At 45.4% G+C, this 24956-nt stretch overlaps 1 protein-coding gene across 1 annotated transcript in view; it reads right to left on the minus strand.

Annotated features, from left to right (window-relative positions):
- The window catches only part of CCBE1 (collagen and calcium binding EGF domains 1), a 164887-nt gene that overhangs the window by 26147 nt on the left and 113784 nt on the right, over positions 1–24956 (minus strand). Inside the window, exon 2 of the mRNA XM_009318451.1 lies at positions 1172–1224. Coding sequence (XP_009316726.1) covers positions 1172–1224 — 53 coding nt within the window. The remainder of the gene's footprint in view (positions 1–1171; positions 1225–24956) is intronic.

Raw genomic sequence — 24956 nt, forward strand, 5'->3', positions numbered from 1 at the left:
GTGTTTTCAGCCAGCAGCAAAAAAGAAGATATACAAATTAAAAAAAAAAAACAGCAGGATCAGGATTCAGGTTATAATCCCTGTTGGCTGGAGACTGTAACTCAAAAACCAGCTAACTCTTTCCAGTATGTTAACTTGTCACTTTTCCTTTCAAAACATCACTATCCCAAACTGGGAAAACTCTCAGGTCAACTTGAGGCTTTCCATATGCCATCAAATAGAAGGATGTGTTACCATAAACCAACTTTTTAACCTGCTTTTTGGAGCAAACAAGGTTTATTGTCTTGTCATCTCTGGCCATTTGCTTCTGCCTGACAGTTCGTCTTCTATAACTTCAGAGACAATTTCAGCCAAATCGGGCAAAGCGGTGGGAGCAACTGAAGAAGTTACATTGCTACTGCTCAGTGAAGCCATCAGCTGGGTAAACCCAATAGAGGCCTTCCTCTAGGTTAAGGCAGGCAGAGCTCAGCCTTTTCCTAAATGAGATCTCATTGCAGCAACCTCTGAGCATTGGGACCCCGGTGCTACCTTTGCAAAGCGTACGGGCAGCTCCCCTCTGCCAGGAGGGGATCGGTCCCTTTTCACTACTGCATGAACTACCCCCAAGTAATTCCCCGTCTCCCTCTGCCCCTAGTGACAAGAAAGCCATGCCCATGACCAGAAGAGACAGTGGAAGGGAGACACCATTTGGCAATGCTCTCCCCTCACTGATGTCTTTGGGAAATAGGTAACTAAAGGCAGGACTAACTCACCAAGTCACCCACTCCCCGTGCACTTACAAGCCAAACTGGCTGTGCCAGATCCAAGGGGTATGTGACGAAAGCCATCAGCCACAAAAGGTGTGCTCCTGGGTGCACAGAGGGCTCCCGTGTACCTAGCCAAGAGCAGAATGAGTCCCTCTGCAGCAGGTCATGGTACAAGATCTGTGCAGCCATGTGTACTTAGGGGAGGATCAAGGCTTGGCATACTAAGCAAAACTTCTGGAAGACGCTGATCTTTTTATTTTCCCAACAATTTCTTGGAAACACATGTCCCCCACTGACACATGAGATACGGCCAACCCTGTGGTTACATCAGGATGCTCTTCCAAACCAGCAGTGCGGAGAGCAGGGCAAAAGGGGAAAGACAAATGCATGGGGACACGAGGGGTAAGAACAATGAAATCACATACCTTCAGGGATGCACTGTCCAAGAACAAACTTATAACCCTTACAGCATTTTTTCCTGAAAAACAATAAAATAAATAAATGAATAAACAAATATATTCTCTAAAGGTTGGTGTGTGCCTTTAAAAACAGTCATGGGTAGATCATGGATGTGATCAACCAAACAAGATGAGGATCCTGAGCTTTGCAGTTGGAGGTATCTCAGCATTAAAGAACACAACATGGAAACCCACCACTCAGTCCATGAGGCATTTTAAATGACAGCATGGCCAGGCGCCTCAGGAGCCTGGGGCTGGGTACCCCAATGCTGACCCACTCAACATCCCAAGTAGTTTCTGAAAACCCTGCTCTCTTGTGTTGAAAGGATGCAGCACACCTCGGTACTGCCCGTATACACAACCCAGGTCATAATTTTCATGATACAGTGAAGGGTATTTTCAAACATCTGTCATTACAATGTAAACTTGCAGAAAGGGGTGAGCCTCAGCGAGGAGTACACACAAGATAAATGTTATCAGTCATTTCTCATCTTCTAATAAACCTGGAAGGTGGCAAGTGAAATATATTGGGTATTTCAACTGGAGTAAGGGAGAGTATCTTACACAGACAGGGGGACAAAACTGCAGTGAAGAGTCAATAGGATGAGATATTTTTTATGTGCCTATATGATATGAACAAACCTGAGAAATTACCATTTCTTACACACTGGCCTGTAACGGTATTTAGGCGTTCAGCTGTATCTGCTTGTTTTGCTTTCTAGACAGCAAACCACATCAAGTCACCAGGACTCCCAACAGCACCGAGGAGCCTTTACAAACTGCTGTGTCCCTTATCACCCTCAGAGCTACTCGCTGCAGGGGCCTGGTGACCTTCAAAGGGTCCCAGGGTGGTGGCTACCAGGACTGCTGGAAGAGAAGCAAACTGCTGTTCAGTGCAGTATTTTATCAAGTCTACATGAGTCTAAGAGGAAAAAACCCTGTATTTTACAAATTCACAGTTTTTCATGCCTTGTGGACATGCTGAAATATCTGCAAAACTGGGAAACCATCCATTGGTGTTATCCTTTAATTCAATAACTGATGCAGAAGAGTGCTAAAGCCATGGCAGTCAATGACACAACACTCGCCTAGACAACACGCAGTCATCACAAATCATCATTATGTTGAATTTAAATGAACTATCAGTTGCAACTGACCACTTAAAACAAACGATGCATTACTCCAAACTATGTAAAAACAAACTTTGGCTCCATATTTTACCCTCTTCCAAAGATTAGCTGGAATATAAATTATGCTTAATGAAGGTTGAACGTCTGAAGAGGAAGCCCTGCTTTGTTATGCAAACAGTGGTCCCTCATTAGACTTTTCTCCAAACACTGCTGTGAAGTTTTATCTGCAAGACAAACAAATGCAGGAGGAATGAGTTCAAAGGTGCATCGGGGAGGCTGTTCATACGCTGCAAGCCATGCCGATGGCTTTCCAAATGCACATTCATCTCTTCTGTCTGCAGAAGAAGGGAGGCTGATAAAAGCTTGCTTGTAGCTGCTCTTCAGAGGAAGATACAGCCTGGCTCGAGAGAGGGCTGGGAGGTGGAAAAGGAAAGGAGGGCACCCCTGCCATGAGATGCTGACCTGTGGGGTTGTGCCAGCCAGAACTAACCAGAAAGAGGGAGCAGCAGCTTTCATAATTTCTATGCTTCTCCCTGGGAATTCCCACTTGATTTTCAGGCTTAGGACGCTTAGGACTCCCACCCTTGGAGTGGCTTGTGGCAGCAGATGCAAACCGCAGCCGGCACAGCCGGCTCCTGGGTAAGGGCTCGCCTGCTGGGAACCCTGCAGAAGCTGCCTCTCTCCTCTCAGCTTGGCTGGCAATGGCTTTTGGCTGGACTTGTTGGCTTTCTTGTGGCTAAACTGTGGTTTTATCTGCCTTCCTGGATTCTCCTGATAGCCAAACCACCTGCCCTGATCAAACCCCTCTCCCACAGCCACACACTGAGAACCACCACACACTGAGTTACAGCCATTAAATAGTGCCCTGGCACCCTGAAGCAAGCACAGCCTTGTGTAGCCTTGCCGGGGGTTGCTCCAGTTAAAGCAACCAGAAAATCGTGCTGCCCTGGCAGATATCCAAGCCCCTGCTGAAATCTGTCTCTTCAACGGCTGCTTGCAGCAATGAGTTCCACAGGGGGATGAGACGTTTTTGAGAAATCATTTCCTTGTTTTCAGTCTCCCCATTTTTGTTGAACTTCCCCAGGGTCTACTGGTAAGGAGATTTGGAAATACTTTCTCTAAATACTTGAAGATTTTTCCACATCATGAAAGCTTTAAATCATACCTAAAGAAGTGGTTTAGAGGAGGGATGCCCTGCTTTCAGGATCACACTCCAGAGACCAATTTGCCATGATAATCGGTTCCCACTTCAAGATTACAGATCTCTGTATTAGCGCAGCCCGTACTCAACAGCAAGCTTCAGCCAGCAGCATGATTTTGCCACGGAAACTGCTACTTCAGGGTTAATGCCCAGGAAATACAATACGACAATACCTGTTTTTCTGAACATTACATTGCAACCCTGGGATTCCTGCATGCTTTAGCTTTTTACATTCTTAAAAAGAAATCTGTCAAAGTGATGGACACATGAGTTGATCATTAGCAAAGGCATTTTAATAGCAATACTCATTTTCAGACATCCAGCTCCAGGTTGACATGTCTAATCAACATTGCACAGCAGCGATCTCATTATACATAATGAGAGGTAAGAGGGGGTCCCCACTGATAATTTTAGCTACTGAATAACCTTCAGCGAGGCGGTTGCTATGCAGCTGTACATGTGAGCATGCATCAAACACAAACTAATACACGGCTGTGTAAGAAGCTCAACCACTAAAATCTGGATCTACAGGGAAATTAAGTTGATTCGTTAACTTTAAATCTGGTTTCCAAAAGGAGAAACTTCTGGCAGACTTATCTGTTACAGCTTTTAATGGGGTGCTTCAGCTATTAAAAATATAGCAACTTCTGATTCTCATGCAGTCTTCACCCAGGAACATGCACAAGCCCAAAGTCACAGAGGGTTTTGTGTACTCTGATTTCAATCACTGCAATGTCTAGCTTTTGTGTTACCTCTAAGAAAATCCATGGCGACAGGGACTCTCTCAAAGCAAAGTCACCCTTTTTTTCTGACAGGTAGCTCCAGGAGAAGCAGGGAGATGTTGAGCTACTCCCCTCTGCTCTGGAGGTCGAGGTGCTCCTGGATCACTCAATGTCAGAAGATGGGATCTAGGGTCAAACCTTTGATACCAATAAACACATCCATGACTAGGCAAGCAGCAGGTCTGCCTTTGTTGCAGGCTTTTGTGGCCCATCACCTTGCAGACTGGGAGGGGAGCTGAGCTTTCCAGGAGCAACCCCATGTCCCATCGCCCGCAGGTCTCCCCTGTGCCCGACACACAGCGGTGCACCAGCACAGCACCCCCTGCCCCACCTTGCAAAGCGGTAGCTGCATGATAGCATCGCCCCAGACAGGCAGGACGAAAGGCAAGATGCAAGGAATGTGGCTTAATTAAGCCACCACTTTATTAAGTTAGCTTATCTGGCAGCTATCAGCAGTAACTCATCCAGTGCAGACCACGTTTTTTTCCCATAATTGTTTCCACCTGGTGCAGAGCTGCCATCACCCCCAGCCCATGTCCTGCTCTGCACCGGGACACCGCGGCCAACGGCGGTGGTGCCGGGGAGACCGGGTATGCTGAACCGGTATGCTGAACCTAGAAAATACTTCTGTGCGACAGGGAAGGGCGTGATTCAGGGTTCTACAGCAGCTGAAATGCTTTGGAAATGCAAACAATAACAGGACAAACCCTTAAAGTGATAAATAACCTGTATCTGTCTGCGGTAACACGGCAGTGACTTGGGCTGTGACAACAGCTGGCTCGGAGCTGCTTGATGTATTATTGAGGTTTTGGTTAACTTCAGCACAGAGGCAACTCTAAAACTCTATCATGACAATTACGCTGAAAAAGGTACATGATGGCCTTTTAGTGATTGAAAGAAGGGAAGGCAAAGGGGAAATGCGAAGGGAAGGGAAAAAGGAAAGTTTTATACTGGTTTCAGATGAACATAATATGTTAAGGAAACTCTCGCTAAAGATACCAAAAGTAGAAACAGAAGAGTCCACTGTAGGAAATATTTGCCTCCTAGGAGCAAAGCAGACACAGAATTCCCTACGCTGAGTCAGAAAGTGAGTTCTCAGGATAAAATATTACCCTTACTTTATCCCTACAACGCTGGGGTTCAGACAGTCAGCCTCCAGGATGGCTCTACCCAGACAGATGTAATTCAAGCAGAGGCACTTTACTTCCCATTCGCTGGGGCTACGAGCACACGCATGGACAGTTTCTATAGCTCAGCTGATGACTGAGGTCGCTTCACCGGAAGATGCGGCAGCTCCATAGGTGGTCAGGCAGGTCAAATCCCTCCTCTCTGACACGCTCTTTCTGACCCATGAATGTCAGAAGAGTCGCAGTTTAGGGGGCATAAGAGCTGCTTAACATTTTAGGTAGGTTTAGCTATATCAACACTGTTCTCCCAGGTCGGTGCTGGTAGAAAGTAATGATAATACAGTCGAGCAAATGTATTTAATAAAAAAACCAATTTCCTATTGGGAGAACATAGAAAAAAATATTTTAACCATATTTCTTCAGACAATGTCATAAAATGAACTCAGAAGAACTTGTACCGTATCGTGAAGACCTGAGTCAGCAGAGGCCATGACACGGCTGTGCACAACGGGGTCTTTGTTAGACTGGCTCCTTATTGTGCCCGCCCAGTGTTTCTTTTTTTATCACCCTGACTTTGAGAAATACACAGTGCAGCAAAAATGCAAATATAAAATACAGCAATTAACTTATAAAAAATAATTAGACAGCTATAAAAGCATGCCAACAGGTACATTAAAAAAACCCCAACCCTTGTTTTTCTCATATTGTACATAAAATCCAAAAGAGGGACAGGTCTGTCTGCCAAAGCATGCACAGACAAAGCCCATCTGCAGTGCAAGCGTATTAAGGAAGCAGCTCGGTAGCTGTGCACAGTTTTGCTGTAATTCACATGGAGAGAAGATTTATGGCAACATGGTGTAAAACTGAAGCAATGCACTTTATTTTTGTTTGCCTTTCCGTGGGATACATACCGAAATCTTGAGTAAGAGAGGATGGCCTCCCTGCAGACACTTGCTCAGCATGCACTTTGCCATGATTTCCAGCCTTAGTCCTTTTTCACAGTTTTGTAAATAGATAATTTATGTTCACATTGGGTGTAACGCAAAGTCCAAGGCCAGCCCAAGCCCTTCCAGTCACCGTCCCATCTGAGAGTGAATAACACAAGTACGGCGATGTCTTCCACTGCCTAGGAAATGCTGCAGCACCTATGACTGCTGTATGTATATGTGCGCCTCTTTCTTTATGCTTCTGACTGAATAAAGCAGGATTTGCCTGAACAACCACAGAGACAACCCTTCACCAGCAAAGCTGAAACTCAGACCTCTGACAGCAGATCACTGCAACCTATTACTTGATTTTTCTGAAGGTCAGATTTTCAGTGATTAATGCATTGCCTAAGTCTAAGCCATGTTTCTCGTCAGCTACTTAAGTCAAATAAATTTACCCAGACATACGGTTTTCTTTTTCTTAGGAAAAAAGAAGCCCTGCTATCTGCTCTTTTGCTCAGCTCTGGTTAAGACAGATACCAGAAATGAAATCCCCTTCCAGTCATTGCTAATGGGAAGGTTTTGATAACATTCACAGTTCCTGGGCTCCTCTTCCGTGAACACAAGCCAGGGACCAGATCCTCCCCTGGCAAAAGCCACATACCTCTGTTGACTCTGGGGAACCGTGCCAGCGCTTACCCAGGGAGGCTCTGGCCGATGCTCTTGAAAGCTCTCAGACACGCTCCTTGGCTGCTCCTTACTGTAATGTATTGTTAACTGACTCCTCCTCTCCTCGAAGTGCTGTTTCATGTCATCTTTTTACGGTCAAAGGATTTTTATGGCGCTGGAGTATAAACTGTGGTTCCTTCTTCTCAGAAGGGACCTTCCAAACTGATACGATGGTTTGCAGCCCCTGCAGAGCATGGTATTTGTGAATGCATGAAGCTCATTCCTCTATAAAAGAGCAAAAAAAGACTTCAAGGGGTGCAAGAAACCCTCCACCCTGCGTGGGTATTGGTGGGGCTTGGAGTTACGACAGGCGCTGGCCTGCACGGAACTGGAGAATGCACAAAAGCAAAACTTCACAGATCTGGGGAACTTGGCCACCAAAAAGTCTGTCCTTTTTGTAGCAGTCCCTGGGTCTCTCTTCTCCATGGACACAGCACAGGACATCTCACCATGATAGGGTTTGTGGTTTCGTTTAAGTAAATGAGATGCGATGGGGTGTTCAGCGGAGGTGTTCAAACAAAATCTGGGCAGGCAGACCGCTTCCCCAACACATCCCCCTGTGTCAGCAGATCAGCGGGAGACCATCGCTTTTGGACTATTTTAGGACTTTTGGGTTGCAGAGAAAGGGGTTGGTATGAAAACCCTGGAGGCAGCCTCACAAGAAAAAAAGAGCTCATGAGCTTCTGCTCACCGCAGGAAGAAGTGGCAACTAGAACTCCGCTTTTTGCGTCTCTTCTGGGCAGAATACAGACTTTTAGAAATGTTTCCTGTGATCCTTCCTTCCGATGTGTAATGAAAGAAAAAGGTCATACTGGGATTTCCATGTGAACCATACAGACTAGGGCTTCACACTTTTGGAGAAGCCATAACACTGTGCTACAGGGCCAGAAGTAACGTTGGTCCTTGTCAGTCCCTAGCCCAACCTGGGCCTTGGTGCTGCAAACACGTCAACTAACCACAGACTAATCAGCATTTTTTTCTGTAGCACAGACCAACTGTCGGCACTGGTAACCATCAGTGCTTGTATCTCACTTAGCATACCAAAGTCCAAAAATGACTAAGTAAAAATCTGCCCGTGAATATTCTCTAAACCAAGACAGAAACTCTCAGAAGGAAAACATTACATCACTTCAAAAAGGTAATTACCCATGCTGCCACTAGAAAAGCCATTTGTTGGATATTTTACATGCATGTGAACATCATCCTCAAAATCACATATGTGATTCCTTCAGCGCTGGACTGTACTTTCTTCCTCTCTTTCCTGGATTTTTATTTCATTGTTTTGTTTTTTTTCCTTAATGCAAAGGAATGCTCATGTGGTTTATCACTAGACAGCATGTCAAAAATAGCAGAATGATTAAATAAAAGACTTTGACTGTTCTCATCTGCTTAGACTCAGCTTTATATACACACTGTCAGCTTTGTCTTGCTCTCTTTTCTTACAAATTTCTTTTATTTTCTGGCATTGTACCAAGAAAATGATTTTGTTTTGTTTCACAGGTGAAGTTGGTAAGGATTTTGCAGAATCAAATTAATATTTGACAGGTGTGAAATTTGAGGGGAAGAAAAAAATTAATTTTACACAAAGATAGACTGTTTGCATTTACTACGTAGTCTAATGAACTGGCAAAGTATAATGCATCCTCATGAATATATTGTCATTTCTAAGAACAAGTGGCCTTCTAAATCTCAATTGAAATGATCCAAGATTGAACCCATGTTTTAAAATAACTCACCGCTTTGAGATTTAAAGTATGAAAAGTGAGCAAAAGTCTTTCTTTCCACCACCTCTGACTTCCAATTAGAGGACTGCAAGCCAAATTTCCTTCCAAGTCTGTAAATAGTATGTCTTGCTGACGGCACACATTCAATTATTTATCTAACCCAAGGTGAGCCAGAGTACAGGGCTAATCACAGCACATCTGTCCTGTCTCTTCGATTTTTTTTAAACATCCATGACTCTTCATTTTGTAGCTCCAATTTCCTACCAAATATCCATGCAAGATAGAGAGTAATAAATTCCATTTCAGTATGGAAGGCAGGGCCAGAGCAGTGCTGCAAGGAGCTGCGCTCGCTCGCTGGCTGCTGTGCTGGTGCTCGGTCACTGGAGTCAAACAGCAATAAATTGCTGGCAAGCTCTCAGACTTACTGAATCCAGTCCAATCCAACCCCGCTTATATAGCATCTTTCATCAACAAGATCACAAAAATGCTGCATAAGCAATGTCTAATAAACTCCTTTCGATAAAAAATAAAAGGCAAGCGCCTTTTACACACGCATGCACAGAAAAACACATCACAGAAACTATGCAAGGAAGTCAGATTCCTAAAGCTAGTTCTCAAAGCAGGACATAAATCCCAATTAACCTTCAGAAACAAGCTAGTAACTCGGTCTATGTTCACTTAGGGGTGAGCTGCCACGTAAGGGCCTGATCCTGGTTCTGCAGAAATCCCTGGCAGCTTTGCCATGAACATGTGTCAGGTTGGGAACGGGCTCGGACCAAGACTCAGGATGATGGGTGAGCACATGCTCAGCTCTGATGATGTGCTACAATTGGACTTCTTGGAAGAACAGTTTCAGTCAATCACTCGTGGCATAAACTTGATCAAGTCTGGCTGACATTTGTCATTGGAAGCTGTTGCAAACCCCTTCCTGGTTTTGATGGATTCGGGATTTGACATGTAACTCTGCTCCTGTACTGCCCTCACGTGCACGTCATCCATCTCCACCCTAGACCATCCATCTACACCCTAGACACAGACACAGATATTTAATACAGATATTTAACAGATATTTTAATTTGTGATGGTTCTTGAAATTCAACTCCAGGAAGAAAGCAAGCAAGTAAGTCCAGCCAGGCTAATGCTTCCGATTTAAATAGTCTAGAAGTGGGGAGAGCCAGACACAAAACCATCAACTTTTAGGAAAGTCAAATAGCATGGAAAAATAATTTAAGAAAGATGCAGCTCTGAGCACCTCGTTCTCTACACTGGCTACCCATGATGTCCAGATGACACCTTGGTTTCCAGCTCTGAGCTGGAAACTAAGAGATAGTGTGAAGAAGATGTCTGCATTTGTATACTCTGCCTCTCTGGTGTGGAAAACTTGTATTGAAAGGACAAGACACCATGCAGGGTATGGAGGTATATGTGAATTGTCCCAGATTAATGGAAAACTGGGCACTCTCTATATGCCATCGACAGAGAAGGGGTATGAAATGGCTCCTATCTTCAGAGCACACGCTTTATAAAAGTGCAAAAGGCATAGCAATCTAATTTTATACATTATGAATCACATAATGGTGCTTAACAGCCACTTATGCCTAAGGATTTTTATCCTTCCAGTACTGGCTTAGAGTCACCGGGGCATGACCCTGCTTCCGTGCAGCCAAGGGAATTTTTCAAGTCAAGGTTTCAGCCATCCTATAAGCAGCAGAAATAAATCCTAGGAAAAAACCCCCATAATTTTAGAAAAATAGATTTGCAGCATAACTTTGGTTGCAAGGGACATTTGGAAATCATCTGATCCAAGCGCACCTGACAGCAGGGTTAACTGCTCAGAGACTTGCCCAGATGAGTTTTGAGTGTCTTCAGGGATGGAGATTGCCTCACTTCTCTGGGACCCTCTCCCATTTTACTTAACCACTTCACTGTGCATTTTCCCCCTTTATATCTACTTAAAATGTCCCTGCTGCAACTTGTGCCTCTCGCCTCATGTCCTTTTGCAGTGCATCTCTGATGAAGGTCTGGCTTTGTCTTCTCTGTAACTCCTCATTAGGTAGTTGGAGACACCAATTAAGTTTGCCCCTTTGCTCTTCTCCAGACTGAGCAAGCACAGCTCCCTTGGGCTCTTCTTGAATATAATGTGCTCCAGCCTCTGAGCATCTTAGCTCCAGTTTGTTGATAACTGTACAAAACTGTAGATAACCAAATCAAAAAGTATCACTAGCAGATTTTCTTTAAAAATATTAAAGATATGGGAAACAAACAAACAAAAAACAAACAACAAAAAAAAGAAGGGAAAAAAAGTGGTTTGCTAAATTGCAGTGGAATTGCAGCTTTGGTCCCCTCCCACTGTTTTCTCTCCTGTCTTCTCTCCATTTTCACAATAAAATTTTAAAAGGAGAAAAACTGAAAAAAAGTAGTAAATCTTGAATGAAATACAAACAATGCTATTTGTCATGACAGTACTTTCAAACAAAAGAGTTTGTCAGCTCTGATCGCTATCTAAGCAACAAGACCAAGTTAAAATTGTGCTTCTAATATATTTTCAACATCAATAGCAGCAATGGAATTAAATTCTTAATGTAAGCCCTTGGAAATCTCTATAAAGCCACTAAAAACGATATTATTTCAAGAGTGTTTCATTGATCCAGATGTTTCTCTCCTTTTTCCCCTCTGTTTTATTGTTCCCAGAGAAGACCTTGTAAAAGCTGAAACTGCTTATTAAGTATACAGACTTAATGAATTGGACAAGGAAAGAAATAATTCTTAACATAACATGTTCACAAGGCAGATCCACGTTTATTGTCCACAGAGATGATAGCAAAATACTCTCTACATACAGAGCAGTCTCTGTCAGGACAGAATGTTTCTCCATGAACCACTTCCAGCATACAGAAAAGATTCATTTTTAAAACAACGCAGTACAAAAGTTTGTTGAATTACGTAGTGATGCTGTACCATGGCCTCAGTGCCAAGGATTATTTTTAGAGCCACACATCTGCAGGTTATTTGTTGCAAGGTAGGGTGGATGGAGTAAATCCTGAAACAATTCGCTAAGCAGACAAGCATTACTGGAACGAGCTGTTATTTATATGGTGTCACCAGAAGGCTTGGTATCTGGGATGCAGCAGTGGTATCTGTGCAGCCTGTGTAGCTGATGCTACTCCGCTTAGACTGCAGTCAGCAGACAATGGGAAGTTCATGAAGCAGCTTTTTGATGTGGCAGTTATCTCTTCTGTTAAAAACAGCAGGAGGAGGAACGCCATCCATCCCGTCTTCCTGCCAGCGAATGGGCTGCGGTGATTTTAGCACGGAGTGCACCAGACTGGCTGCACCCACTCAAAGTCAATGCATCCCACTCCTCTTTAATTTGTGAGCAAATGGGTGCCATGAGGCCAGTTTTAAAAATAAGAAGCAAAGCTGTTTTCAGAAACTTCCTTCCATTTCCCCACCGCGCCGTGTCCCACACAGGGCTCAGCTTTCAAGCCAGATAGAGCCTGAACTTGGTGTCAATGGCCCGTTAGCCAAGTACTAACTGCAGGAGCGACCACGCTGTGCCTTAACTGAGTAAACCACAGCCCCAGCCCCACAGAGAGCCGATTTCCTATTACCTCATTTAACTGAGCTGGCACTGGCTGCTGCTCCTCTCCCCACACCCTGCTGCTGGAAGATGGGTTTTGCCCTGAATAACCTGCTGAAGTTGAATATAAGACTTTTATGAGATGCTGAAATGCTACCAAGTCAACTCACCCCTCATTTCACTCTGCGTGCTTGCTATTTGCAACCATTCTCCAGCTGAAAGAAAGCCTCTCCTCCACTCCACCCTCAGCCCCCTCTGACCCACTGCCCCAAAACTGGGGATGGGCTCTGCTACCAGGCACGATGCCTAGACAGCCTGAGATAGGACCAAGAGGCACTTTGCTTTGGCCAGCTATGGAACACTGAGAGCAAAGGGGTGGAAATATGCCAAAGGAAGAGTGGACCCACTGTGGGGCAGCCCTTGCTGCTGGGATGGAGACCTTAAGGCAAAAACCTTTGGGATGTGCAAGGGAACTGAGGGGGAAGGTCACAAACCCAAACCTAGACCCTCCCATCCTCAAGTGGCCTGTGAAGATGTGGTCCTGAGCTGGAGGGGATTACTTGTGACGAACGTATGGTGAGCCTCAAGCGTGATGACATCTGGGAGGAAACTTGCACAACTTCTCACACTGCTGCTTGATGCTGGGAAACAGCACCAACCCCCCAGTCCTACCCATCTTTAAAAAAATTTGCTCATCTAAAACAGATCTTTCCTGAGAAAGGAAAATTGCACTGTCAGGATCTGTGACCTTGCCAAGATTATGTTGCCTGGGAAGAAAAAAACAGCTTTAGCTGGTTTAGCCCCTTAATCAGAGAAACTAAGCCGTACGACTTTGGCCCGGAGCATAGCTGGTAGTGAAGGTATGTGCTTCACCCAGAAAAATATATTTTTTATTGCTTGATAAGCATTATTCTCACTTTACTTATTAAGAAATAAATATTTCCATGTAAAGAAATGGAGCATATTGATTTTAGGCTTTTAGCCCACTGCGTAGTGTTATTTTACTTTTTTTTTAAATAGGAAGGAAGTTGCAAAGAAATCATCCACAAAGTTCAAAACGGACCCAGTATTCTTGTTGTGGTTTGAACTGTGGGGTGTGCTCCCAACCCACCACCATGCTGTCCTTCAGAAGTGGGTGTATGTCCTCAGTGAGTAAGCACCTGAGAAAATACCCATCATGTCCCTTTGTAAAGCACTTTGGGATGAAGGTGTTTTACACATGGAAGTTATTACCAACATGTAACTGGCGGGTTTATGGACAGTCAGGTGGCCCATACAGAAGGACATTTAAGCCTTTTCCATTATAGTGTGCTTTGTCTCGGGTAATTGCTTTGTTCTAGGCTATTTCACTTCAGCTAAGAAGAGAAGTTCCATTCCTCTGTGGTGCTAATTTTTCTCCTACAATTCATCTAATTTTACTGTTCTATTGAGGCCTTTGCAAAATAGCAAGTACTGCTTCTAGCTGCCATTTTGGTATTACTGGTGCAAAACCAAAGATCTCCTTTTTTTTTTTTCCTTTCTTTCTTTCTTTCCTATTGGCTTGCAGTATTGTGCAATTACCCTTGTATTAATTATGCATCACACTTGAAACAGGGTTGTGTTTTCAGATACTAGTGCCTCCAGGCATATATTGAGTTTATTTACATTACTACACCCCTTCCTAAAACCAATGCAAACCGGGGATGACTCCTCTGGAGCTGGTGGAGCAGTTCTAGTTACAGGCAGCAATGCAGAGCTGCAATCACTGGAGTGACTCCGGTGTTCGAAGCATCCCAATGGGCTCTAAGTTTGGCTCAGAAGAAAAAAAAAAGACCAGAGTGAGCTCAGAATCAGGGTTAACTGACCAATTTACCGAGAAGATGGGATAGGTTATATATAGATAGTGCTGTTGTCTAGGGCTAACATCACTCCTTGAAGGCACACACAAAGGATTATTGGCTTCAGACTTCTCCAGCCTGCCTTTGCAGGCTCATCTGTACAGGTTCAGAGCTTTTCCTTGCATCAGACGCTGGTTTCCTTTATGAAGGTCCCTCAGTTTGCCTCCTTTCACCAGCTTTCCCCTCCCTGCAGATCATCCTGGACAACCATCCTGTGCACCAGCCCAGTCGTGGCATTCAGTGGTTTCGTCTGCCACCGCAGGGTCTTTTCAACTCACTTGCAAACGTTTGTTTTCTTCTGGCGATTGGATTTTGCTTTGTCTGCCTTATTTCCGTGAGCTGCTATGAAGGCAAGCATCCCGCTGGGTGTCAGTTTTAAGACACGCTCACTGCTGGCCATGTGCTTGTTTGCTTGTGGGAACCCATCTCTCCCCATGGCCCTGCCATGGGCTTTCAGCATTTCTCTCACAATGTCACTTTTTTGTAGGCTAATTTTGGTGTGTCTGGGCAAAACCCCTTTCTCAACAGCCCAGGTTGCTGTTTCCTGACAACGCCCAGCACCATGTTTCTTGTTCTTCCTTTACCATTAGCACATTTAAGGTATCACAGTACAAATGTCTCATTACCGTAACACCTACTGATACTTGGGAAATATGGGGAAGGCTGGATCCTCGTGAAGGGACCTGAACCTGCCTGCACAGCCCTCGCTGGAACCATACCATAAACCTGACAAACTCAGTGTTGTTCACACAAATGTTAAATGACTGCTACAACATGCACATGCATCTCTGCTAGTGCTTTATTCTCTATACAGTATTTAAATAGCATTTTCTTGTCACAGCACTCATGGCTGAGAGGAGACTGTTTTCCTCCAGGATGTCCTCACAGGCACAAGGAGCATCTTCTCATGCTGAGGGGGAGCAGGCTGGATCATTTGAAAAGGAAAGACCTCTTGCCTTCAGTGCAAGGTGAAGAGAAGACAGGCTGATGGAGGTACTCAGGAGATGAATCCTGAAGGTGCACCGCAAAGGTATGCCTCACGGTCTCACCTACCTCGGCCACAGCAACTGCATCAGCAACATCTTAAGGTCACCTACTGTTTTAAAAATCTCTTTTTCTGAGATTAATTATGGGACAAGTGTCAACTGAATGTGATGTACCTTGGGCTCTTAAAATCTATTTTCCAAATAAAATGAGTGACAGCACTAAGAGCTTTTTGCATCAAGGAAGTTATGGCTGTGGCCTTGGCCAGCAGCAGGACAGGGCCCCATCACCTGTAGGAAGCATTGACAAGCTATGGCAGATGCCACCCTGATCAACTGCCCAGGATGAACCATGACACTGATCATAGGCAAGAGTTGCCACCTTCACCTAAAGCAAACAACTTGGCAAAGTTCGGGTGATTTCTTCACATTAACTTATGGTCTTCTAATGTATTTCATGCTCTGACTGTCATTACTAAACTTCCAGACATTTTCAACTTGATGCTGTACTTAAATAAGTATAATATAGAGTGATTGCTAAGGAAGTCTGGAAGATAAGGGAGTAGCGTTTTTTTTCTGACTGGCTTGTCATGACTGGTGTGGCCGTGGGTGACAGTCCCTTTGGCTCTCCCTGAGTTAATTTTAGCTCTCCCTGGAGAATGTATGTTGTCTCCAAAAAGTGGTATCGCAGGTAAACACATTGTACACTCAAGGCATCGGTCTGCGTTAGCCAAAATGCTAAATTTAGATCTGAGGCTAAATCAGTATCAGCAAATACAAGATTAGCATTGCAAGATTCATACCTTTTTTCCTCTCAGAACATACATTTTGTGTCAATTTGGACTGCTTCTACAGTTTATCTACATGTAGTACCTATGCATTGCCTTTGAGCCCACTCCACAGTTCACACCACTACACTTTTGTGGAGGTAATATTTTAGGTAGAATAAAAGAAACTAGTTGTTTTCTTTCCTACTCTATTCACAAGTTGGTTTTTATTAGTAAAACACTCCAAGAAAGAAAACCCAACATTTTTACAGCCTGAGATATCAATCTGATTCTACAAAGTTGTTTGAAAGCACTATATTGTATCTGGCACACTCTAATATATTTGGAATAAAGGTTTGGCATGCAGTGTAAAGCAGACTCCCCCAAACACACACATGCAAACTCCAAATTGAAACGAATATCATGCACTTTCCTTGAGAAATTTCACCTCTTAGTTTGAATTTTGCTTCCCCACTTTTCTACCTAATGACGTCCTTGTTCATCACTGTTATAACCCGATGGGCACAGTGTGCATTATAATCTCACCATCTGCATCATTTACATTCCCAAATGTGGAATCTCAGCCAGATGTCTGACTTATCTCCAAGGCGCTGACTTCGGGCATATGGTTTTTATTTAAATGAATCACAATACTAACAGAAATCCAGTATCTATTATCTATCACAACTGCAGATAATAACTCAGAATAAATTTATCTTGGGCTTTTTATTGTTGCCCACACAGACACTTCTGTGGATGAATCTCCTAAAATGCAACAATAAAAATTAAATTAAAAGTAAGGCAGGACGTTAAGCAGAGTACTTCATTCTAGATGAAGTCTGCAGATTGCATTATGAGCAGAAGAAAAACATGCTGCCCTTAGTAACATGGAGATACTGAAGCAATCCAAGTTATAGTGACACTGAGAAACTAGGGGTGGCAGTAGGTCACCCCGAGCCCATATTTCTGTTTGTTCTTTGAAGGATCCAGCAAAATCCACAGCACTGGTGCTAAGCAGGAATAAGTGTCATCATGTAGTACAGGCGGGTCCATAACCTGAAAACACCACCACGCTCTCCTGCTTGCACGTGGAGCTTGTGGCTTCTACTGAGAACTCGCGTGGTGTTTGCTGGCACAAAACTCCCCACTTTTCCTTGAAATAAAAGGTAAGCCTTCATTTAGAAATGTGTTGTATTACATGTTTTTCTCTGACTTGGACTTCTGGACCTTTCCACACTCCTAATTAGTACTGGTAGTAGTAATTATATGTTTTTACTTCCATGACGTTAACCACTAGAGTATGAGTGCTGCAAATAGAAAATAAGTTCAACATAAAGAGATCTCCAAGAAAACCGATAGTTCCTTACTTAGATTTCTTAGACTTCTCACTTAGATAATTCCTTAGATTTACTACCAAATATATTCTCAAGCCACAGCTATGACAGGGCACAGAAGGCAGATATGTATGGACCAGGACAGAATTCCCCACGTTGGTGCATTGTGAGTGCAGGATAATCAATGCCATCACGTGCCTCGTTATAAATATACACGATTTTCTGTGAAGTAGCTGAAGTTAGTCTCAAATTCACCCCATGGGTGTCCACAGTGAAGGGCCTGGCTAAGCACAGGTCCCTCTGTATTCAACAGAGAGGGACAGACACTTCTGGAGAGCAGCTCAGCCTGGCAATGGTATGGCAAATCTCCGAACTTCGGTGCCTTGGTTAAGTGGTAAAGGCAGGTAGGGAAAACCTGGGCTTTAACATCCCAATTTTCAGCAGGGTTATCCAATTTTTTTAAAACTCTTTCACAGCTTCGCTGCTATGGGAGGTGGTCAAAGGGGAAACGGGGGAAATCTGCACCAAAACCAACAGGAGGAGGTTGCCTCCTTGCTCACTCTGCTGATGGTCTCCAGCCACAGCCTGCAGCCCTCCTCCTGCAGGGGAGACCCTGTGGAGGTACCTCCTTGAGGAGACAACCCGAGCACCCCCACACACAAATGCATCACCCCGCGTGGGAGGTTGGGCGTGTGCCTGTGGTTTGACAGCCAAGCGTTGTGAACCGAGAGCTCCTACAGAGAGGGGTTGGCCTTGAGGGAGCTCTTAGGGGAACTCTGTTTGCAGAGCTGCAGACAAGGGCAGCCGCCCCCTCAGCTGCGTAGCTCTAGTGACCCTCCCTGTGGATTAAACTGTTTTGTAAACCAGGGAGATGTTGCAATACTAAAACTTCATTGCGTTTGGACCTCTCAGGAAACCCTTCCAGAAAGAGAACTAGAAAAAAAACCCAGACTACAATCATGTAATTAAATGCTGAATCATAATAGAGAACCACAGAAGTCCACTGAAAATTATGCTGGCATGTGGTTAACACTGGCTTTTCTTAATCTGTGAGTGCTTTGGATGTTCACAGGGTCACTGTTGTGTGCAATGGTGACATTATTTGATCACTGTTTCCAACACACCAAATTCCCTTTCAGCGCTCCTTGAAGCCGTCAGAGATGATGTTTGCCCCCCTGTACTTTTCCAGTTAATGTCCAACTTCTACTTTATCTGCCAGAATGGTTTAATGGAGGTGGTCCTGAAGAAGATGGAGTCAGAGCATCACAGCACGACACCGTGGGCTGCCGCAGCAGCTCAGTGCCAGCCCAGGGACTGTGCACTGCCCAGGAGTGCTGGTGGATGTCTAAGGTGGGACAACTGTAAAACACAGGTTGGGGTGAAAAATCATGGGAATGGGCACTCCAGTCTCCAGGTCCGGATCTTTTTTAGCCATGTGCAGTTCCTACACTGGTATCAGGGTCCCTGACTTAACCCCCTTGAGGAAGCAGCTGAGGGTGCTCCACCACTGAGCACGGACCCTGACTTGCCCAATGTTCCTCCAACAGCTTGTGCCAGGAAGCTGTGGGCACTGCCCATGTTCAGTACCAGACGGCACAGGTCCTGTTCTCGCTGGCACACAACTTGAATCTCTGCATTTTAATTAATTCCATTCACTGTTCACATGCAGTATCATGCAGTAGTGTTCAAAGATGCCCAAGCCAGTTTTGAATGTGCTAGTGTGGGCCTGGCAGCAGGAAAGCTGCCTGCATCCATCACTCTGCCCAGACATTGCTCTGTGCTGATACATTCTCCAGTCCTATGGCCTGGGGGCTAAAACAGGGACAACGGGACTTTTATTGCCCATTGGGATGTCACCAAAATTGCAGTAAAGCAGCAAGTGTGATCAATTATTGTCAGGAGAAGGTCTTTGAAGTAAATGCTGCTGGGGATTGATAAAAATGACCGACGATTGTGCTTGAGGAGCGAGCTCAGTGGCTTTAGATTATCACCTTTTGCCTGTGTGATGCAAACCTAGCAGGGAGTCCAACAGAAGCCTCCTGCCCTTGAACGCATCTGCACAACTGTCTAGGTGCTATCTGATCCCACCGCCATTGTCCTCTACAGAAGGATGAGCAGGACCCGTCTGTCCCTCCACAAGCAACGAGACAGTTACGAGAACATCTGAGATCTGGTGAATTCATTTTCTACAGCTAAAGTCCAGTAAGTTTTATGCTGCTACTTACAAAAACGTCAACAGCACAGTTTCTGACCATGATTTAGCTGTTGTGTTTTGACAGAGAATAGCAAAATGGTCAAGACAGCTCTTGTTAGAGCCGGGCAGTAAATTACATGCTCTGCTCCATCCACAAAGAAATGTTTATCATCTGTTGCCAAAAACCGCAGCGCCCTGGTGTTTCCTTGGGCTTGCTTTCCATTTCTGCAGCCACCAAGGAGGCTGTCACACTCGGGAAGTCTCATTTAGAATAAACAGTTCTTTATGTTCATTATCATAATTCCCAAAGAAAGGGCTGGAGGTAGCTAATTAGCAATTAAGCATGACCGATCAGGCAGCCTGGAAGCGCCAGGCTAGACCCAGCCAATTTGCAAGTGCATCTTCCAGGCTGAAGAGCCACAGCAAACCTTGTGACTCTTCCTCTGGCCTCGAGGACACCCGGGCTTTGAGCTGGGGAATGTCTTCTTTTTTTGGGTGACAAACAGTTCACTGGAGGGGGGGGAACCTAGCAACAGAGTTTCAGGAAATGACTGATTTTAAGGAAAAAATAAGAAGAACCTGAGGTCCAAAATATTTCAGTTCCTCACTGAGAAGCAGTGTTTGCAGATCAGAAGTGATCAACTGCTTCTCGAATGCAAAAAGGAGACTCCAAACCCCCAAGCATGGGTGTTTGGGGGGAGGCCTTGCATTCCTTGATTTTTTTCCAGTTCAGTCTTTGAACCTCAGTTCGTCCCTGCTTCAATCTCACCTCTGTGACGATGGCACGGCCAGCTGGGCTCAGAGCGAGCTCGGAGCCGGTCACTGGCACCGCTCGGCCAGGAGCGCCCGGCGATGCTCACAGCCTCCCCAGCTGCACAGACCGAGAGCTTCGGGGCGAGACTGCAGCTTGGCTTAGGCTCAGCTGCTGGGGCTGGGGACTCACACCCACCTTCGCCTGGCTCGTCCCTCTCCTCCCAGCATGTTGGGGGTCCTGGGCCAGGCTGCTGTGGTCCATCATTCAACCAGTGAAGGGAAAACAGGTCTGATAAGCAACCCTCCTCAGAGCAGGTCTGTTTTAAATCCAAGCAAGACAAAGCATTTTGCCAGCTAGGGAGTTACTGATGGACTTTTTGCCAGTTGCACAGACCTTTGGTTCAGCTTAATGCCTTCCCCCTAGATTTAGCTCAACTCCTAATAATAGGGGCTAATCTCTCATCAACATGGCTTATTAAAAGACCACAGTAATCCCTCTATGGGTTCAAAATCTACAGGTTAAAAATGTATTAACATACTCAAAGCAATGGCAGGTTAAAAGAAATGGTACTCACGCTGTGGCCTATCTGTAAGCTAGAGGTTGGATTTTGTTCTGCTGGTTGTACTACCTAAAATAGCTGTTTGCTAAGATACAACTTGATTGCTGTCTGATGTTTTGTAACAGGCACAGAGATTGTCTCACTTTTGAAATGTCTAAGATTTCGAAGTCCCACAAAGACAGTCTTCCAATTCCCGCTGGCCTGCAGGAAATGCTTGTAACCCATGAGTTTGAATCAAAACAGTGCATTTTTATCAAATCTTGTTCAAGTTATTTTTTCCATTACCAATTTCTCCCCCCAAATCATTATTTACTTATACATTCTTTGCTACTTAGAAACACAGGAGGAGAGAACAAATGCATCAGCCAGCAATGCACTGAGGATCATCTCTGGAAACACTAATGGCTTCTCACTCAGCAAGCAGATTTTGACATAGGCACGTCTAGTTCAGAGAAGGAAGCCGAGAGAATGGCACCATTTCACATGAAAACACACAGAGATGGCCAAAATCCTTATAAAACACAATGGGATCATCAACGCGGTTACAAACAAAACCATCATTGTGGTGCTGAACTGCACTGTATACATGGTGCCCTAGAGACCCGCCTGTCAGCAGGGTGTTCAAATAGTTGGGCTTTTTAATAGACGAGGAATCGCATCCAGATTTCCCCCGCATCCGCAAAGCCTGGGTTAGCCAACATGCGTTGGACGTGGAGGGAGAGCTTGGCAACTGCACCAAGCAGAGTATGTGCTGGACGGTCCTGTCTGCCTTCCCCACCTCAGCCTGCCTGGATTTGTCCCTGTGGACCAGCAGGCGGAAAGGAAAGTGAGAAAATAAGGTCTGGCATGGCATCCCCACAGAAGGGGGGAAATAATAATTTAAAAAAAAGCAACATTTAAATTTCCCATTGAATTGAAAGCAAGAGAGCACACGCAGGATGAGCTAAAAAGGCAGGTCTTGATCTGCGCGGAAATTCAGCATCTCCCTGTTGCATGACTGCACAAGGGTCCCGGAGGGCACTAACTTACTGTCTTTGCTCCAGCACTCCCAAAGGACCTAGAAATGCATGGCACTGTCTTGCGAAAGTGGGACAACAATGAGGCAGCCCTGCAGCTGGGGTGACACCGTGGAGCTGCTCCGTTGTCGCAGTGACCCGCTTCCCCTGCCACCGAGGAGTTTGGAGCCAGCAGTCCCGCTTCTGGCCAGCACAGAGGGCCGTTGTACAGGGATGCCCGAAGAGCTGGGCAGAGCCTGGGTACCCCTTCCTCACTCCTCAGCTGAACACTGCATGCCCAGCACCCCGCATTGCCCGGGAACCCCAGGCTCCAGCAGCCCTCCCTCTGCTGCGGCCCCCAAACGTGTTATGGGGTCAACTGGTCTGTAACCCACCAACTTGCGAGCAGGTGAAAGGGGCTCCCAGGATCTACAGCTCTGGGACAAAATCCCTGAAGGCAACTCTAGATCCAAAACGAATTGCATCCCCAGCTCCCAAGGAGCTTGCAAGAGGACACCTGTACAGGCACACTCTGGGGAGGATCTTCAGATGTAAAAGGTCTGGAGAAAATGGACAGGGACGTTCAAAAGCATGGAACAGTACTGGAAGGGAACTTGTAAATAAGACAAGGTCTTTTCAGTGAAAAGAAAAAAAGGGACAGTGAAAGGGAGGTGGAACAGAGGGCTGAAACTCAAGAACAGTGGGGAGGAGGCAGATAAGGAGCAGTGCTGTGCCGTGTCTCACTTTGTCAAATCCAAGGAGGACCCAAGGAAATGATGATGCAGCAGACTTAAATAAACCAGGTAACAAGTACTTTTTCTTGCAACATTAAACTGCAATATTTGGGGTGACGTGGAGTCTAGAGGATTAAGAAGGTTCACACAGGACTCCCACAAATTCACAAGTACTGGCTCTGGGTGGGCACCCCAGGCAAAAGCCTGTCTGTCCCCATCGGCACAGGCAGGTGTAGAGACGCTGCCGGCTGTAGACGGAAGGTAGGCACAGCAGAAGTCCTCCCCAGCACTGCTTTTGTGCTGCCATCTGCCAGCGTTTTACCTAAGCTCGCACTGAGTTACCCACCACCACACTATCTTAGCCCCTCAGAAACTGCTATCAGCTGAACGCTGGTGGCCCAAGGCTGCACGGTCTGCTCTCATTTGCTTCGAAGCTCTTGCTGTAAACGGGAATGTCGAGCAAGAGTAGCTTGCTCTCAGCCTGCCCAGCTACCTGGGCTTGTTTGAAGGCAAGATAAAGCAGCCCCCTGAGTGTTATGACAAGAAGCCTTTTAGCAAAAATGAAGCAGAGAGACTCTGTTTACAAGAGCTGCTTGTAAATGGAAACCAAAACCCGAATCTGAAAGGAAAACCACATGGCCATAATCTCTCTCCCGTGAAAGGAGTAGTAATTCCAATGTCACCCTGCAAGCTAAATGGTCTCCTCTAACCAAACGAGGATTACAACTGCATTCCTGGATCATACCTGACCCAGAGAGTGCTCTGAAGTGTGGGGAGTGGAAAAGGCCTCCCCCCCTTACTGTGTTACATGTCCCTGGCACAGCCAGACAAAAGGTTATGGATCAGCTCGGTTAGTTTACAGAACAACCCAAACGATTTTCCTGGAATGAAACCTTGACGTGAACATTGCCAGTGGGGATGGATACCAGCCTGCTTCTGCTGCTTCATTGCCAACAGGAAACGTGTGGAGTATGTGATGGCATTCACTGCATTTCATAATTCAACCTATAGGTGCAAAGTAAATGTGGATTTAGGAAGCTGTTGCAGTATTTATTTTGCCAGCAGATGTTCCATGCAAAGACTGGACTTCAACTTGTACTTTATCCCAGCTGAACAATGGGCTAGGTTTGGATTTGCTCTGAATGACTGTGCAAGATGGGGCTCACAGTGGGCCAGTATACGCCTGCATATGTGCATATGGGCAGATAGATACATGAACCAGCACTTCTACAAGCAACAAGCTTTTATACAAGGGCTTTTAATGCCTTAGACCTGCAGCAATGAGATTTCACCCAGGGGCTTCTGAACCTCCATTCTGGCCACTGCAATGTGAACCAGATCCAGGGCTGACCTCCCCCAAAACCCCATCTACCTCTGGCGTGGCACCCGTGGAAATGTATGGCTGGCAGAAAGTCTAAAAACCAGCCAGTGGTGGCAATGCAACTGGCAAAAAATTATGGGGTATTGGCTTTGCTAGCACTGCGTAATGTCAACTGGGAATAAGAGACAGCATCAAAACACCAAGACCAAAAACAAAGTCCTGGTTTGAAGGTCTTTCTCAGCAGCTCTCAAAAGGAGGCAGCAGTGTGTACTAACACAGGCCATTAAGTCAGCAGCATAGATAAATGTATAAGAAAACAGGCAAGTCCTTGTTCTCCTTGAGAAAACTCGGGAGACAGAGACTCTTGTACCCACACGGTTAAGCATCCTTCTGCACAGCCCTGCAACACGATTCCCACGGGTTTTCACAAGGTAGGCATGATGAAAAGGCTCACTACAAAGCAATCACACCAGCAGGGACCTCCTGTACTCCAGATCACCACACGCAAAAAAAGCTGGCGCTCGCATGCAGTCTTTGCCCTCAAACACAGCCATCCCTTCCTGACACCCATGGTCACCAGTCTCAGTACTTGGGGAAACAGAAGAGCACAGCAAATCAGTAACCACGCGCTGCTGAGCACTGCAATGGAGACAGAGGCAGCAGTGCCTGCAATTCACAGCACTCTCTCTGACCAGCACTTTGTGTAGCAAATGCTCGCATTAAAGTGCCTGAAAAACCACTGCAATCAGTGCTTGCGCAACCCCAAATCCCAGTCAGCTCAGATCCCCAAGCTACTGCTGTTTTTCCCAAATAATTCGCAACTTTCAGCTTTCACTTGAGAATGAAACATGCTGCAAATTCCAAGAAAACTGCTGATATTTTTAGCAGCATCATGCTCAGAAACCAAAATCAAGGAACAATCCTTAAAGCATCACCCAAAAGCAAATCATTCAAACATGAGAGGAACTAATGGCTGTACTGACACCCTTTTCTAGCTGAGCTGTGGTTATGCCCCAATATAATTCTGCCATTTTA

This window comes from Pygoscelis adeliae, unplaced genomic scaffold, assembly GCF_000699105.1.
Source record: "Pygoscelis adeliae isolate BGI_AS28 unplaced genomic scaffold, ASM69910v1 Scaffold272, whole genome shotgun sequence".
Taxonomy (NCBI): Eukaryota; Metazoa; Chordata; class Aves; order Sphenisciformes; family Spheniscidae; genus Pygoscelis; species Pygoscelis adeliae.